The sequence below is a fragment of the Procambarus clarkii genome, chromosome 5 (assembly GCF_040958095.1).
Source record: "Procambarus clarkii isolate CNS0578487 chromosome 5, FALCON_Pclarkii_2.0, whole genome shotgun sequence".
Classification (NCBI taxonomy): Eukaryota; Metazoa; Arthropoda; class Malacostraca; order Decapoda; family Cambaridae; genus Procambarus; species Procambarus clarkii.
Window position 1 is genome coordinate 9,152,861 of NC_091154.1, and position 13,595 is coordinate 9,166,455.

General features: G+C 41.0%; 1 protein-coding gene across 11 annotated transcripts in view; it reads left to right on the forward strand.

Annotated features, from left to right (window-relative positions):
* The first annotated feature begins 7,302 nt into the window (after positions 1–7,302).
* The window catches only part of LOC123765447 (cilia- and flagella-associated protein 36), a 29,667-nt gene continuing 23,374 nt past the window's right edge, over positions 7,303–13,595 (forward strand). For all 11 annotated transcript variants that reach the window (XR_011231080.1, XR_011231078.1, XR_011231082.1 and 8 more), the window contains exon 1: positions 7,303–7,727. Coding sequence is in view for 1 of the 11 variants with exons in the window: in XM_045754026.2 (XP_045609982.1) it covers positions 7,622–7,727 (106 nt within the window). In the remaining 10 variants the exon portion in view is untranslated. The remainder of the gene's footprint in view (positions 7,728–13,595) is intronic.

Sequence of the window (13,595 nt, forward strand, 5' to 3'; positions counted from 1 at the left end):
TATATATATATATATATATATATACAAGTTTGTGAGGGTACCATCTCTGGTGCCAATGTGGGGACCCATAGCCTGGGAGAAGAAAATAAAGAGTATTCAGAGGAGACCTTGTGGTTTCTCACTGAACACTAATATTATCTTCTTCTACCACCCCCATTCTTTTGTATGTACACATATATATTTGCTTTATTTGAACTTTGTTACAAAAAAGGAGTTATATATAGGGTACAAAGATGGTTATCATAGGTTGTCGAGTTCCTCCAGCTCCTCAGATGGCGGGCAGGAACCCTGGATGCAGTGCGCATTTCCCCTCTGTATCGCCACGCTGAGGCACTGGAAAAGAAAGCTGGCAGCTCTAGGGTACCTTGTTGTTTCAATGAGCCTAGAACCCAGTTCCTTCGAAAAACTGGTAGCACTTTTACCCCAGGCGCCGAGTGTCTCAGAAGCAATAGGGACAAAATTATAGTGGTGATCCAGTTCTCTATACTTACGGGATTTGGCTGCTTCCCTGTAGGTGGCAGCACCACCTGGTTGTGCAACACTGAGGTCAATGTAGGTGTTAGCCAGGGTTGATACGCACGTGTAGTCCCATACCAACTGCTTGCCATTCTTCCAGGGGTTCACTGTGATACCATCCGGGCGACCAATAAGAGCATCAGAGTTACGGGGCGTTAGGTAACGGGGCTCTCTTTCAGCTGGGCATCCAGCTGTGGTGAGGCTCCTCTTGATGATGTCGTTAACTTCATTGTGCCTCGAGTGCCATCGCCCTGTGCTTTGGCAGAGTAGGCCATGGTGGCCGTACCTGTCAGCCACCACCTCGCCGCAAATACACCTATATCTGGTGTGGATTGGGGCAGCAAGGCGGAGGGCCACAGCAATTCGGAGGGCGTGTGGTGTGAGACGCGTGCCAGTTGCCGACATTGGGGTTGCTAACAGGAAATCCCCTGCATGTGGTGCTGCTACTGCTGTGAGGCGAGCAATGTCGTTTTGTGTTGTTGCAGCACCCAGGCACTCTGCAGCAACTTGGTCTACAATGGGGCCATCCCAGCTGGATTGCTTGTGGGCTTTTGGGGATGGTGGTTGAGGTGATTGGCCTGCACGAGAGGCCCACTCTGTGGCACAGCGTGTAAAATTGGGATCATGTACACCTGCCAGCTGATGTAAGTGGGCAGGTAGAATTTCCTTCACAAGGTCGTCGGATGCTGATAAGGAGGACAGGAAGGCTGGAACAGCGATTTGCGTTGCTGTTCGAACTCCAAGGCCCCCAAGTCTTACGGGAAGAGAGGCTTGTTTCCACTGTAGGTCATCGAGAGAGAGGTTAAGGGCTTTTTCTAGCATTGATTTCAGTAACCGGTCATACTCACTTAGTTTTTGGCTACTGTAAGATGGTGAACACCTCAGAAAGTAGGTTAACCTGGGGAGGGACAGACATCTGGTGATGAGGTAGAGTGCATCATGAGCATCAATATCCTCAATCCTCTCATCCATCCTCTTGAGGTCGGCGATTTTCTTATCAAGGACCTCATCGATGGCTTTCAACCCCAGGGGAGCTCCTAGGAGTGTGCTGTCTTCAGGTTTAGTTTTATGGATATTTGGCAGAAGACCCTCTATTCTCTCTACGATGCCCTGGTTGGAACATATTATTTCACATTTAGAAGGGTTCAGGGTGAGGCCTAAAACTGCACCTTGCTCCTGGATTTTTCTGATGTCCTCCAGGAGGGAGTCTTGGGAACCAGCTAGGGTACCATCATCCAAGAACCAGATGTTAAGCTCGCTGGACAGGACCTCTGTGACTTGTTTGATGACTAAGCAGAAAAGGAGAGGAGCAAGGGGGTCACCCTGTTGGACGCCTTCTCGCGAGTCAATTTCATGTTCGCCAAAAAGTAGCTTAAGATCCATACTGTAGCATGAATGTACAAAAGGGTAGAGGGAAGGGAAATGACTATGAACCGCACGGAGTACAGCATCCCTCCGCACCAAATTGAAGGCATTTTTGAAATCTAGCTTGATAAGGGCCTTTTCGTCTGTGATGTTGGCGATGAAGGCTCGAGCTGCATGGGCTGCCGCCTCACACCCTTGTGGAATGCCAAACCAGAGCTGTTTTGGCTTCAGCATGTTGGCCGCTGCATCACTAACTGTTCTTGCGGCTGCCTTTGCGACGAGACGCCGGAGAGAATTGCCCACAGCTATTGGCCTGATCCCTCCATCCTTTTTCTTTAGAGCACAGAGAGATGCTCCAAAAAAGATAGGTCTTATGGACGCTGGTATGTTGCCAGCTAGACATGTGTTGGTGAATCTGGTTAGTTCCACCAAGAGGTTCTTTGCAATGTCACCCAGTGCAGGGTTGAGCATTTGCTTGAGGTGGTTGGGTTTTAGTCCTGTGAACCCACCTGCTGATCCTGTTGGGAAGGACATGGCTGCTTTATGGACCACAGATTCAGCCACCCAGAGAGGTTCTGCTCCGGTAGCCCCCACTTGTACAATGTCGTCCTCACGCGGAGCCCTGGGTGGGTGTTTCTCCCTTAGGGCTTGAGCTGTTGCGGCATCTCTGTCGGCAATTGAGTCCTCACTGGTGATGACTCGTATTGCGCCAATAGTGTTTCCTTCTTCTATTTTCTTGGTGACTGATGTTCTGATTTTTTATGTCTCGGATATGCCACTGTTGCTCTTCCTGCCGTGGGTGTTTCTCGCGCGAGTGGGAAGGCGCACCTGGTTGTCCTCCCTGGGAAAATCATTTATAGCTTTGATGACTGAGGCAGCTAAGGTTTTGTCTCTCCTTGCAGGGGTGGCTAGACATATGTTGCCAAACATTAGGAGGTTGTGCCATGCTTGGGTCGTTCCAGGAGAGTCGTTGACCTTTCTCAGGAGGGCAGATAATTTGGCTGCTGCATGGGGGCGGGCTGCTTTAGGGATGTGTTGCAAGGTTCTGGCCGACGTTGCTTTGATATAGTTTCTAATAAATTTTCTGTGGGAATGAAGGTCTGGGAGGTGTTTTGCCTTACGGGCGGTGTGGGCTGTTGATTGGTGTTCTCCCTGGGAGGGCGCCCAGAACCCAAACACCTGACTCCGTTGTTGGAATGAATGCGCACATTATCGTCCCTCAACCGGATATAGCATACCCTGTCACACGTCTGACATCTACCGTGTCTATCCCTGCTTGATGGCTCATCTTGGCTTGGAGAAGCCTGGCTATCTGTTGAGAGCTGCGACATGGGCGGGCGCTGGGCGGGCGCTGGGCGGGAGGGTGGACGGCGGGTGGAGACTGGAGGGTGGGCGGCGGTTGGAGGCTGGGGGATGATCAGCTGGCCGTGGCACTTACTACTCAGATGAGTGGTAATACATATACCACCTCTATACAAAGTGTGGGTATACACCCACTACACAATATGTGGGTATACATTGGGTGGGTGGGTGGCGTAGACACACATGGGAGCCTCCCAGCTTCTATGGGCGGGTGGCAAGGTGGCCTCGTGGGTGGGGAGGCGACGTGGTGGGGTGGGAAGGAGGGGGAAGAGCAGGTACTTCCCGGCCTGGGCGCTGGGTGGGGGCGGGGGTCAGGGCGACACTAACACTGGTATAATTACCCCGTATATCACTGCACAATAATGAATGAATCACACACTTGTAATCCGACTCACTGCACGTGTGATGTACTCACAATATGATAGATATGTTGCGCCAATTATCGCTGACAACGTAACTTGTTCAACAAAACCTTCAAAAAAAGAAAAAAACACAAAACACTGTTTGGCACCCGCGTAACCCCCCCCCCCCTCACTCCTGACCACACAACACCCCTCACTCACCCCCCACCTCCCCTCACTATGGGAGGCCTGCAGGGTCCATCCTGGCCCCTCACTCCAGCCTCCACACTGCCAACCCACCTGTTTTGATAAGTTCTCACATAGATGGTACACAGTAGGCACTTCCGGCCACTCCCACGTCTGCTTGGTGTATTCTTTTTTTTCACGGTGAATATGGTTGAGTCTTGGTACGGTGAGGCCAAGATGTCTCAGGGTAATGGCTGAGAAGGCAGCAGCTCCTCCGCCACACGTCCGTCCCCTAGGCCTCTCCCTCTATATACAATCTATATATATATATATATATATATATATATATATATATATATATATATATATATATATATATAAATATATATATATATATATATATATATATATATATATATATATATATATATATATATATATATATATATATATATATATATATGTCGTACCTAGTAGCCAGAACGCACTTCTCAGCCTACTATGCAAGGCCCGATTTGCCTAATAAGCCAAGTTTTCCTGAATTAATATATTTTCTCTAATTTTTTTCATTTGAAATGATAAAGCTACCCATTTCATTATGTATGAGGTTAATTTTTTTTTATTGGAGTTAAAATTAACGTAGATATATGACCGAACCTAACCAACCCTACCTAACCTAACCTAACCTATCTTTATAGGTTAGGTTAGGTAACCAAAAAAGTTAGGTTAGGTTAGGTAGGTTAGGTAGTGGAAAAACAACTAATTCATGAAAACTTGGCTTATTAGGCAAATCGGGCCTTGCATTGTAGGCTGAGAAGTGCGTTCTGGCTACTAGGTACGACACATATATATATATATATATATATATATATATATATATATATATATATATATATATATATATATATATATATATATATATATATATATATATATATATATATATATATATGTCGTACCTAGTAGCCAGAACGCACTTCTATGCCTACTATTCAAGGCCCGATTTGCCTAATAAGCCAAGTTTTCATGAATTAGTATATTTTCTCTAATTTTTTTCTTATGAAATTATAAAGCTACCCATTTCATTATGTATGACGTCAATTTTTTTTTATTGGAGTTAAAATTAACGTAGATATATGACCAAACCTAACCAACCCTACCTAACCTAACCTAACCTATCTTTATCGGTTAGGTTAGGTTAGGTAGCCGAAAACGTTAGGTTAGGTTAGGTTAGGTAGGTTAGGTAGTCGAAAAACAATTAATTCATGAAAACTTGGCTTATTAGGCAAATCGGGCCTTGAATAGTAGGCATAGAAGTGCGTTCTGGCTATTAGGTACGACATATATATATATATATATATATATATATATATATATATATATATATATATATATATATATATATATATATATATATATATATATATAACTGAAAACTCACACCCCAGAAGTGACTCGAACCCATACTGCCAGGAGCAACGCAACTGGTATGTACAGGACGCCTTAATCCACTTGACCATCACGACCGGACATAAGAAAGTGATAGCCGAAGCTATTTGAAGCACTTCCCCGCCGGCACTCGGATGGTAATCTTGGGCATAGCATTTCATCAAATCACCTCATTCTTTGGGCACACGTGAGGAACACAAATGCGAATAAGCCTGAATGGTCCCCAGGACTATATGCAACTGAAAACTCACACCCCAGAAGTGACTCGAACCCCATACTGTCAGGAGCAACGCAACTGGTATGCACAGGACGCCTTAATCCGCTTGACCATCACGACTCAAAAACACTGATCCAAGTATGTAGGTATGCAGAATAACTACAAGTGAAAAATAGAGAATGCTTACAGCGTTTTCGGCTAATTCGCCTTCATCAGAGTAAAGTAGAATGAACCCATTCATTATATATATATATATATATATATATATATATATATATATATATATATATATATATATATATATATATATATATATATATATGTCGTACCTAATAGCCAGAACGCACTTCTCAGCCTACTATTCAAGGCCCGATTTGCCTAATAAGCCAAGTTTTCATGAATTAATGTTTTTTCGTCTACCTAACCTACCTAACCTAACCTAACCTAGCTTTTTTTGGCTACCTAACCTAACCTTACCTATAAATATAGGTTAGGTTAGGTTAGGTAGGGTTGGTTAGGTTCGGTCATATATCTACGTTAATTTTAACTCCAATAAAAAAAAATTGACCTCATACATAGAGAAAAGGGTTGCTTTATCATTTCATAAGAAAAAAATTATAGTAAATATATTAATTCAGGAAAACTTGGCTTATTTGGCAAATCGGGCCTTGAATAGTAGGCTGAGAAGTGAGTTCTGGCTACTAGGTACGACATATATATATATATATATATATATATATATATATATATATATATATATATATATATATATATATATATATATATATATATATATATATACACGTGTGTGTGATGCACAGAGCATTGAGGACCGGGGTGGGGGCCAGACTCCACGCCTGGCGGGACCAAAGAGCTGGAACACAGCCTCCATAAACACAATTAGGTGAACGTCATTAATGTACCTCAATTTAGACTAATGATAGAGCACCCAAATCTATAGAGTGGCTCTGAGGTTTTGTACGCATTAAGTGACTATGTTGGTACCCCTGTTAGATAATAATTATAAATACAGTCAAGAGGATAACAAGTATCTTTTAGTGACAAAGATACTTTTAAACAACTGTATTCGGAGAGAGTTCCTAGCAAAGGGGGAAATTAAAATCAATAGAAATACTTCAAATATCTGCACTGGAATCTATACTCATGGCAGCCAAACACACCGTTGTCATGGCAACCGCCGCGCCACCTTCATTGTTATATATATATATATATATATATATATATATATATATATATATATATATATATATATCTTCCTTCTTATATATCAGGCTTCTTCTAAATCATTTGATTTTTACCGCACAGATTATTAATTAGCTCTCAAAATCAAAGTATCATATTTTCTTGTGTAGTAAAAGTATTGCACGATAGGTCACTTTATTTAGATTCAGCTGAGATAATCTAATTATGTTGATATTAATGGAGAACGATGTGGTATGACAATTGTCAATTATGGAACGTTATTGTATCCATTTTGACAATTAATATAATACAGTTAACTCCATGGTAAGCTTTATGTGAATCTAAACAATATTATTATTCCTCTTTAATTGATGAATGCATTTTTTTCATGTACATCTCGACACCAAATTATTCATTTGAAATTTGCAATCAATACATGACTAAATAGCCTAACGATCTTAAATGCTTCGTAATTTATATATACAAAGAACTTAGGGCACCTATTACGTATATACACATAAAATATATGTACGTATATACGTATATACACCATTTACAAGCTTAAAAAACCAGTTCCAGAACCGGAAATAATTGGGAACCAATCAGCTTAGTCCACGTGAACGGGGAGGCAGCGCGCGCAGGATTCCAGTGAAGCTTCCAGAGGCAAGCTGGGCAGAGTCAAGCTTTCCAGAGCTCTTCACACACCCGGACACCTTCCCTCCGTGCATATACCTACACTCTCGCAAGTCGGATATAGACACACGCGCACACACACACACAGGCCGGCGAGGAGGACACAGTACTGGAAATACCACAAGATTTTACCAAGAGTGAAGACAGTCAGGGGCGGTCCTTGTATACCTGAAGGAAGGCTTGCCTGTGTGTGTGTTTGTGTGTCTGAGCGGAGAGTTTGACTGTGTTTGAGTGCTTGAGGGTTGAGTTTGCGTGCGTGTGTGAGTAGAACTAGTTGAAGGAGTCGAAGATGGGTGAAGAAGATGGCTCCTGGGTGCTTGACAGCCTCGTTAACTTCCTCAGAGGGCCTGTTTGGAACGTGCCTATGCTTACCTTCATCGAGCATAAGTCACTCAGTAAGTAAACACCATTTGTTTTTATTTTGTCGAAGCCTATTGCGTATGTTTTGTGAATGAGGCTATTGCTTGCTGCTGGGAGGTAAATGTTCCTAATGTGGTCATTGCCTTTATTGTGGAACATGCTTTTGTTGGGTAAATGTTATTTTCTGGTGTGAATGTTGTTGTTGGGGTAAACGTTTTGATGGGTTAATGTTTTGATGGGTTAATGTTTTGATCTGTAACTGTTTTGTGGGGAAAATGTTTTAATGGGTAACTGTTTTGAAAGGTAAATGTTTTGAATGGGTAAATGTTCGAAGAGTAAATATTTTGAAGGGTAACTGTTTTGATGGTAAAATGGTTTAAAAGATAAATGTTTTGAATGGGTAAATATCCTCTTTAACTAATATTTTTGTTAGTATAAATGCTTGTGGTGCGTATATTTTCTCCCCTGGGTAAAATGTTCTTAATGCAAATGTTTTGCTGTGATAAAAAGTATTTTGTCTGAGGTACATATAATGTGCTTGCTCAATAATTTTTTGTTGACATTAATTTTTTGTTGTTGTTGTCGTGGTTAATACTTTTGTTAAGGTAAAGTTTTTTTTTAAAGTATGTATTTGTTCGGAAGACGAAAATTATTTTTCTAGCAATGAAACGTTTATGATGAAAAACGTTTTTGCCGGGAATATTTTCCTTTTGTTGTTGAAAATGTTTTTGCTCGATTAACGCCTCCTCTAATTATAATATTTTCCCTCATATACAATATTCAAATGGTTCCATGCGGCCATAGCCTCTCCTGAACCGGTTTGGTAAGGTTAGGTTAGGTTAGGTTAGGTTAGGTAAGGTTAGGTTAGGTTAGGTTAGGTTAGGTTAGGTTAGGTTAGGTTAGGTTAGGTTAGGTAAGGTTAGGTTAGGTAAGGTTAGGTTAGGTTAGGTTAGGTAAGGTTAGGTTAGGTTAGGTTAGGTTAGGTTAGGTAAGGTTAGGTTAGGTTAGGTTAGGTTAGGTTAGGTTAGGTAAGGTTAGGTTAGGTTAGGTTAGGTTAGGTTAGGTAAGGTTAGGTTAGGTTAGGTTAGGTAAGGTTAGGTTAGGTTAGGTTAGGTTAGGTTAGGTAAGGTTAGGTTAGGTTAGGTTAGGTTAGGTTAGGTTAGGTTAGGTAAGGTTAGGTTAGGTAAGGTTAGGTTTCTTCAATAACTGGCTTAGCTCCAAACATGTAGACTTAGCTGCACTACCACTGGCCACTAACGCACTGAAGAACAGTGGAGGAGTAATTTTCTGTGATTCAAAGTCAGCTGTTTACGACCTTAAAAACCCAACATGCAAAATAGACACTAGGAACGTTGTAACATTCATTATAAACAACATTATTAATGAAAAGAGTAAGAGTTTCAGAGTTTTATTTGTATGGATACTATCTCACAGGTGTTGTCCAGCATGATGACACAGACAAGGCAGCTAAAACTGCATGTAATTAGGTTGAAATTGAGTTGGAGATGGGTATTCCAATCTCTGTTGAAAAAGGCGCAATATTTCAGGAAATTAGTTAAGACAGAAGATCAGTCACTGACATAATGGCCAGAAAGCACGAGTATAAAGAGCCATGACATGTTTACAACCGAGAATTACATATACGGGCAGCATAAAACATCCACCAGACAGTGGGACATTGTAATAGCCAGAACTAGGCTGGGATATCTATATCTATGGCAGGTGGCTACAGGTAATGAATCCCTTCAATGGTGAAGATACCAATTGTAAATGTAAATTGTAAATTATGAACAAGAGCTGGGACATACTCTCCAACACTATATCTGTGACTGCCCTGTTATCAGTGACTTCAGACCAAATGGTATGAGGTACTTTGAGCTCTGTAATTACTTCATACACTCAGTAATATTGGAAGATATTCTTGTGCTGTGCCCAGATTGTGCTAGTGGGGGCTAATACATATTAGCCTAACATATTATTCCCTCTCCTGATTTTTAGTCAGAGTTGATTTGTTTTTGTATTGAGGCTGGTAATTTCTCGCCTGAATCCATGTATGACTAACCATCCTGTGAGATGGGCATATTAGATGAACTTATTGCTAGTTTATGATCTACACTGTGTAATCTTTCACACAGGATAGGGTATCTTGGTTATCTTGAGAGGATTTTGGGGCTTACCGACCCCGCGGCCCGGTCCTCGACCTAGCCTCATTGCACATTGTTGTGTATACCTAAGCTTCATAAAAAAATAAGAGAGATAACATTGACCAAGCGCGTTTTGTGTACAATTATATATATATATATATATATATATATATATATATATATATATATATATATATATATATATATATATATATATAAATGCTAACGTTATATATTTACCTGAATTTACCCGAAGGGGGCAACAATATTTTAAGAATACTTAATGGATACAGGAAGCCGGCGGCTTGTCATAGGTACAGCCATAATTTATAAGATCTTTTCTTGTTGGGTTTTGAACAGAAGTATTGTGGTATATATATATATATATATATATATATATATATATATATATATATATATATATATATATATATATATATATATATATATATAGTGTGTGTGTGTGTGTATAACACTGAAAACTCACACCCCAGAAGTGACTCGAACCCATACTGCCAGGAGCACACTGCTGGCGTACAGGATCCCTAAACCGCTCGACCAACACGACCGGACAAAAGAGGATGATAGCCGAGGCTATTTCCATCCCCCCGCCGGCACTCGGTTGGTAATCTTGGGCAGGGTATTTTATCAAATCACCTCATTCTTTGGGGCACACGTGAGGAACACAAATGCGAACAAGCCTGAATGATCCCCAGGACTATATGCAACTGAAAACTCACAGTCACTTTCACAGGTTCGAGTCACTTCTGGGGTGTGAGTTTTCAGTTGCATATAGTCCTGGGGACCATTCAGGTTTGTTTGCATTTCTGTTCCTCACGTGTGCTCCAAAGAATGAGGTGATTTGGTAAAATATAATGCCCAAGATTACCAACCGAGTGCCGGCGTGGGGATGGAAATAGCCTCGGCTGCCATCCTCTTTTGTCCGGTCGTGATGGTCGAGCGGTTAAGGGATTCTGTACGCCAGCAGAGTGCTCCTGGCAGTATGGGTTCGAGTCACTTCTGGGGTGTGAGTTTTCAGTTGCATATAGTTCTGGGGACCATTCAGGCTTGTTCGCATATATATATATATATATATATATATATATATATATATATATATATATATATATATATATATATATATATATATATATATATATATATATATATATATATATATATATATATATATATATATATATATATATATGTTTACGTACATACATATTTACATTTTTACGTATATACATATATATATATGTGTTGTACCTAGTAGCCAGAACACAGTACTCAGCTTACTATGCAAGGCCCGATTTCCCTAATAAGCCAAGCTTTCCTGAATTTATATATTTTCTCTATTTTTTTCTTATGAAATGATAAAGCTATCCATTTCATTATGTATGAATTATTTTTTTATTGGAGTTAAAAGTAACGTAGTTATTTGACCGAACCGAACCTAACCTAACCTTACCTTACCTAACCTAACCTAACCTAACCTAACCTAACCTTACCTTACCTAACCTTACCTAACCTAACCTAACCTAACCTATCTTAACCTAACCTTACCTAACCTAACCTAACCTTACCTAACCTTACCTAACCTAACCTAACCTAACCTAACCTAACCTAACCTAACCTAACCTAACCTAACCTTACCTAACCTAACCTAACCTAACCTAACCTAACCTAACCTAACCTAACCTATCTTACCTAACCTAACCTAACCTAACCTAACCTAACCTAACCTAACCTTACCTAACCTAACCTAACCTAACCTAACCTAACCTTACCTAACCTAACCTAACCTTACCTAACCTAACCTAACCTAACCTAACCTTACCTAACCTAACCTAACCTAACCTTACCTAACCTAACCTTACCTAACCTAACCTAACCTTACCTAACCTTACCTAACCTAACCTAACCTATCTTAACCTAAAATAAACTAACATAACCTAACCTAACCTAACCTTACCTTACCTAACCTAACCTAACCTAACCTAACCTAACCTAACCTTACCTAACCTTACCTAACCTAACCTAACCTAACCTAACCTAACCTAACCTAACCTAACCTTACCTAACCTAACCTAACCTAACCTAACCTAACCTAACCTAACCTAACCTAACCTATCTTACCTAACCTAACCTAACCTAACCTAACCTAACCTAACCTAACCTTACCTAACCTAACCTAACCTAACCTAACCTAACCTAACCTTACCTAACCTAACCTAACCTTACCTAACCTAACCTAACCTAACCTAACCTTACCTAACCTAACCTAACCTAACCTTACCTAACCTAACCTTACCTAACCTAACCTAACCTTACCTAACCTTACCTAACCTAACCTAACCTATCTTAACCTAAAATAAACTAACATAACCTAACCTAACCTAACCTTACCTTACCTAACCTAACCTAACCTAACCTAACCTAACCTAACCTAACCTAACCTAACCTTACCTAACCTAACCTAACCTAACCTAACCTTACCTAACCTTACCTAACCTAACCTAACCTAACCTAACCTAACCTAACCTAACCTTACCTAACCTAACCTAACCTAACCTTACCTAACCTAACCTAACCTAACCTAACCTAACCTTACCTAACCTAACCTAACCTAACCTAACCTAACCTTACCTAACCTAACCTAACCTAACCTAACCTAACCTAACCTAACCTAACCTTACCTAACCTAACCTAACCTAACCTAACCTAACCTTACCTAACCTAACCTAACCTAACCTAACCTAACCTAACCTAACCTTACCTAACCTAACCTAACCTAACCTAACCTAACCTAACCTTACCTAACCTAACCTAACCTTACCTAACCTAACCTAACCTAACCTAACCTAACCTTACCTAACCTTACCTAACCTAACCTAACCTTACCTAACCTATCTTAACCTAAAATAAACTAAGATAACTAAGTCAGTACTTTATCTTCCTAATTTAATAAAATAATAAAAATTAAATTTAACCCTTTGTAAACAATTTATTTTAAATAACGAAAATCACTCGGCCTATTAGGCAAATCGGGCTTTGCATAGTAGGCCGAGAAGTGCGTTCTGGCTACTAGGTACGACATATGTGTATATAGTATATATACACCTATCAGTGTCGATACACTGATAGGTTAGGTGTACGTGTTCCCTCAGTAAGCTTGTATATTGTTCTCTATAACCTCTATAGCTTCTACACCCATCCTATAATTGGCTGGAGATCAAAACCAAAACACAACACCACCCCCCGCCTCCTCCCACCCCCACCCCCCGCCTCCTCCTCCCCCCCAATCCCCCACAACCCCCCCACACCCCACACCCCCCCATGCCAGCAGGTATGCGGCCCCTGCAGGTGTGTGGGTCAATAATGGAGGAATGTTGTGATGGGTGTGGCGTTTGTCGCCACAGTTACGGGTCCACACCTGGTGTCAACACACCCTGGCACCCTGGCACATGACATGTGTGGAGACAGCTTCAAGACTGACAGTATGGAGACAGCTTCAACACTGACAGTATGGAGACAGCTTCAAGACTGTGAGCACGTGACATGTATGGAGACAGCTTCAAGACTGTGAGCACGTGACATGTATGGAGACAGCTTCAAGACTGAGAGCACATGACACGTATGGAGACAGCTTCAAGACTGTGAGCACGTGACATGTATGGAGACAGCTTCAAGACTGAAAGCACATGCCATGTATGGAGACAGCTTCAAGACTGAGAGCACGTGACATGTATGGAGACA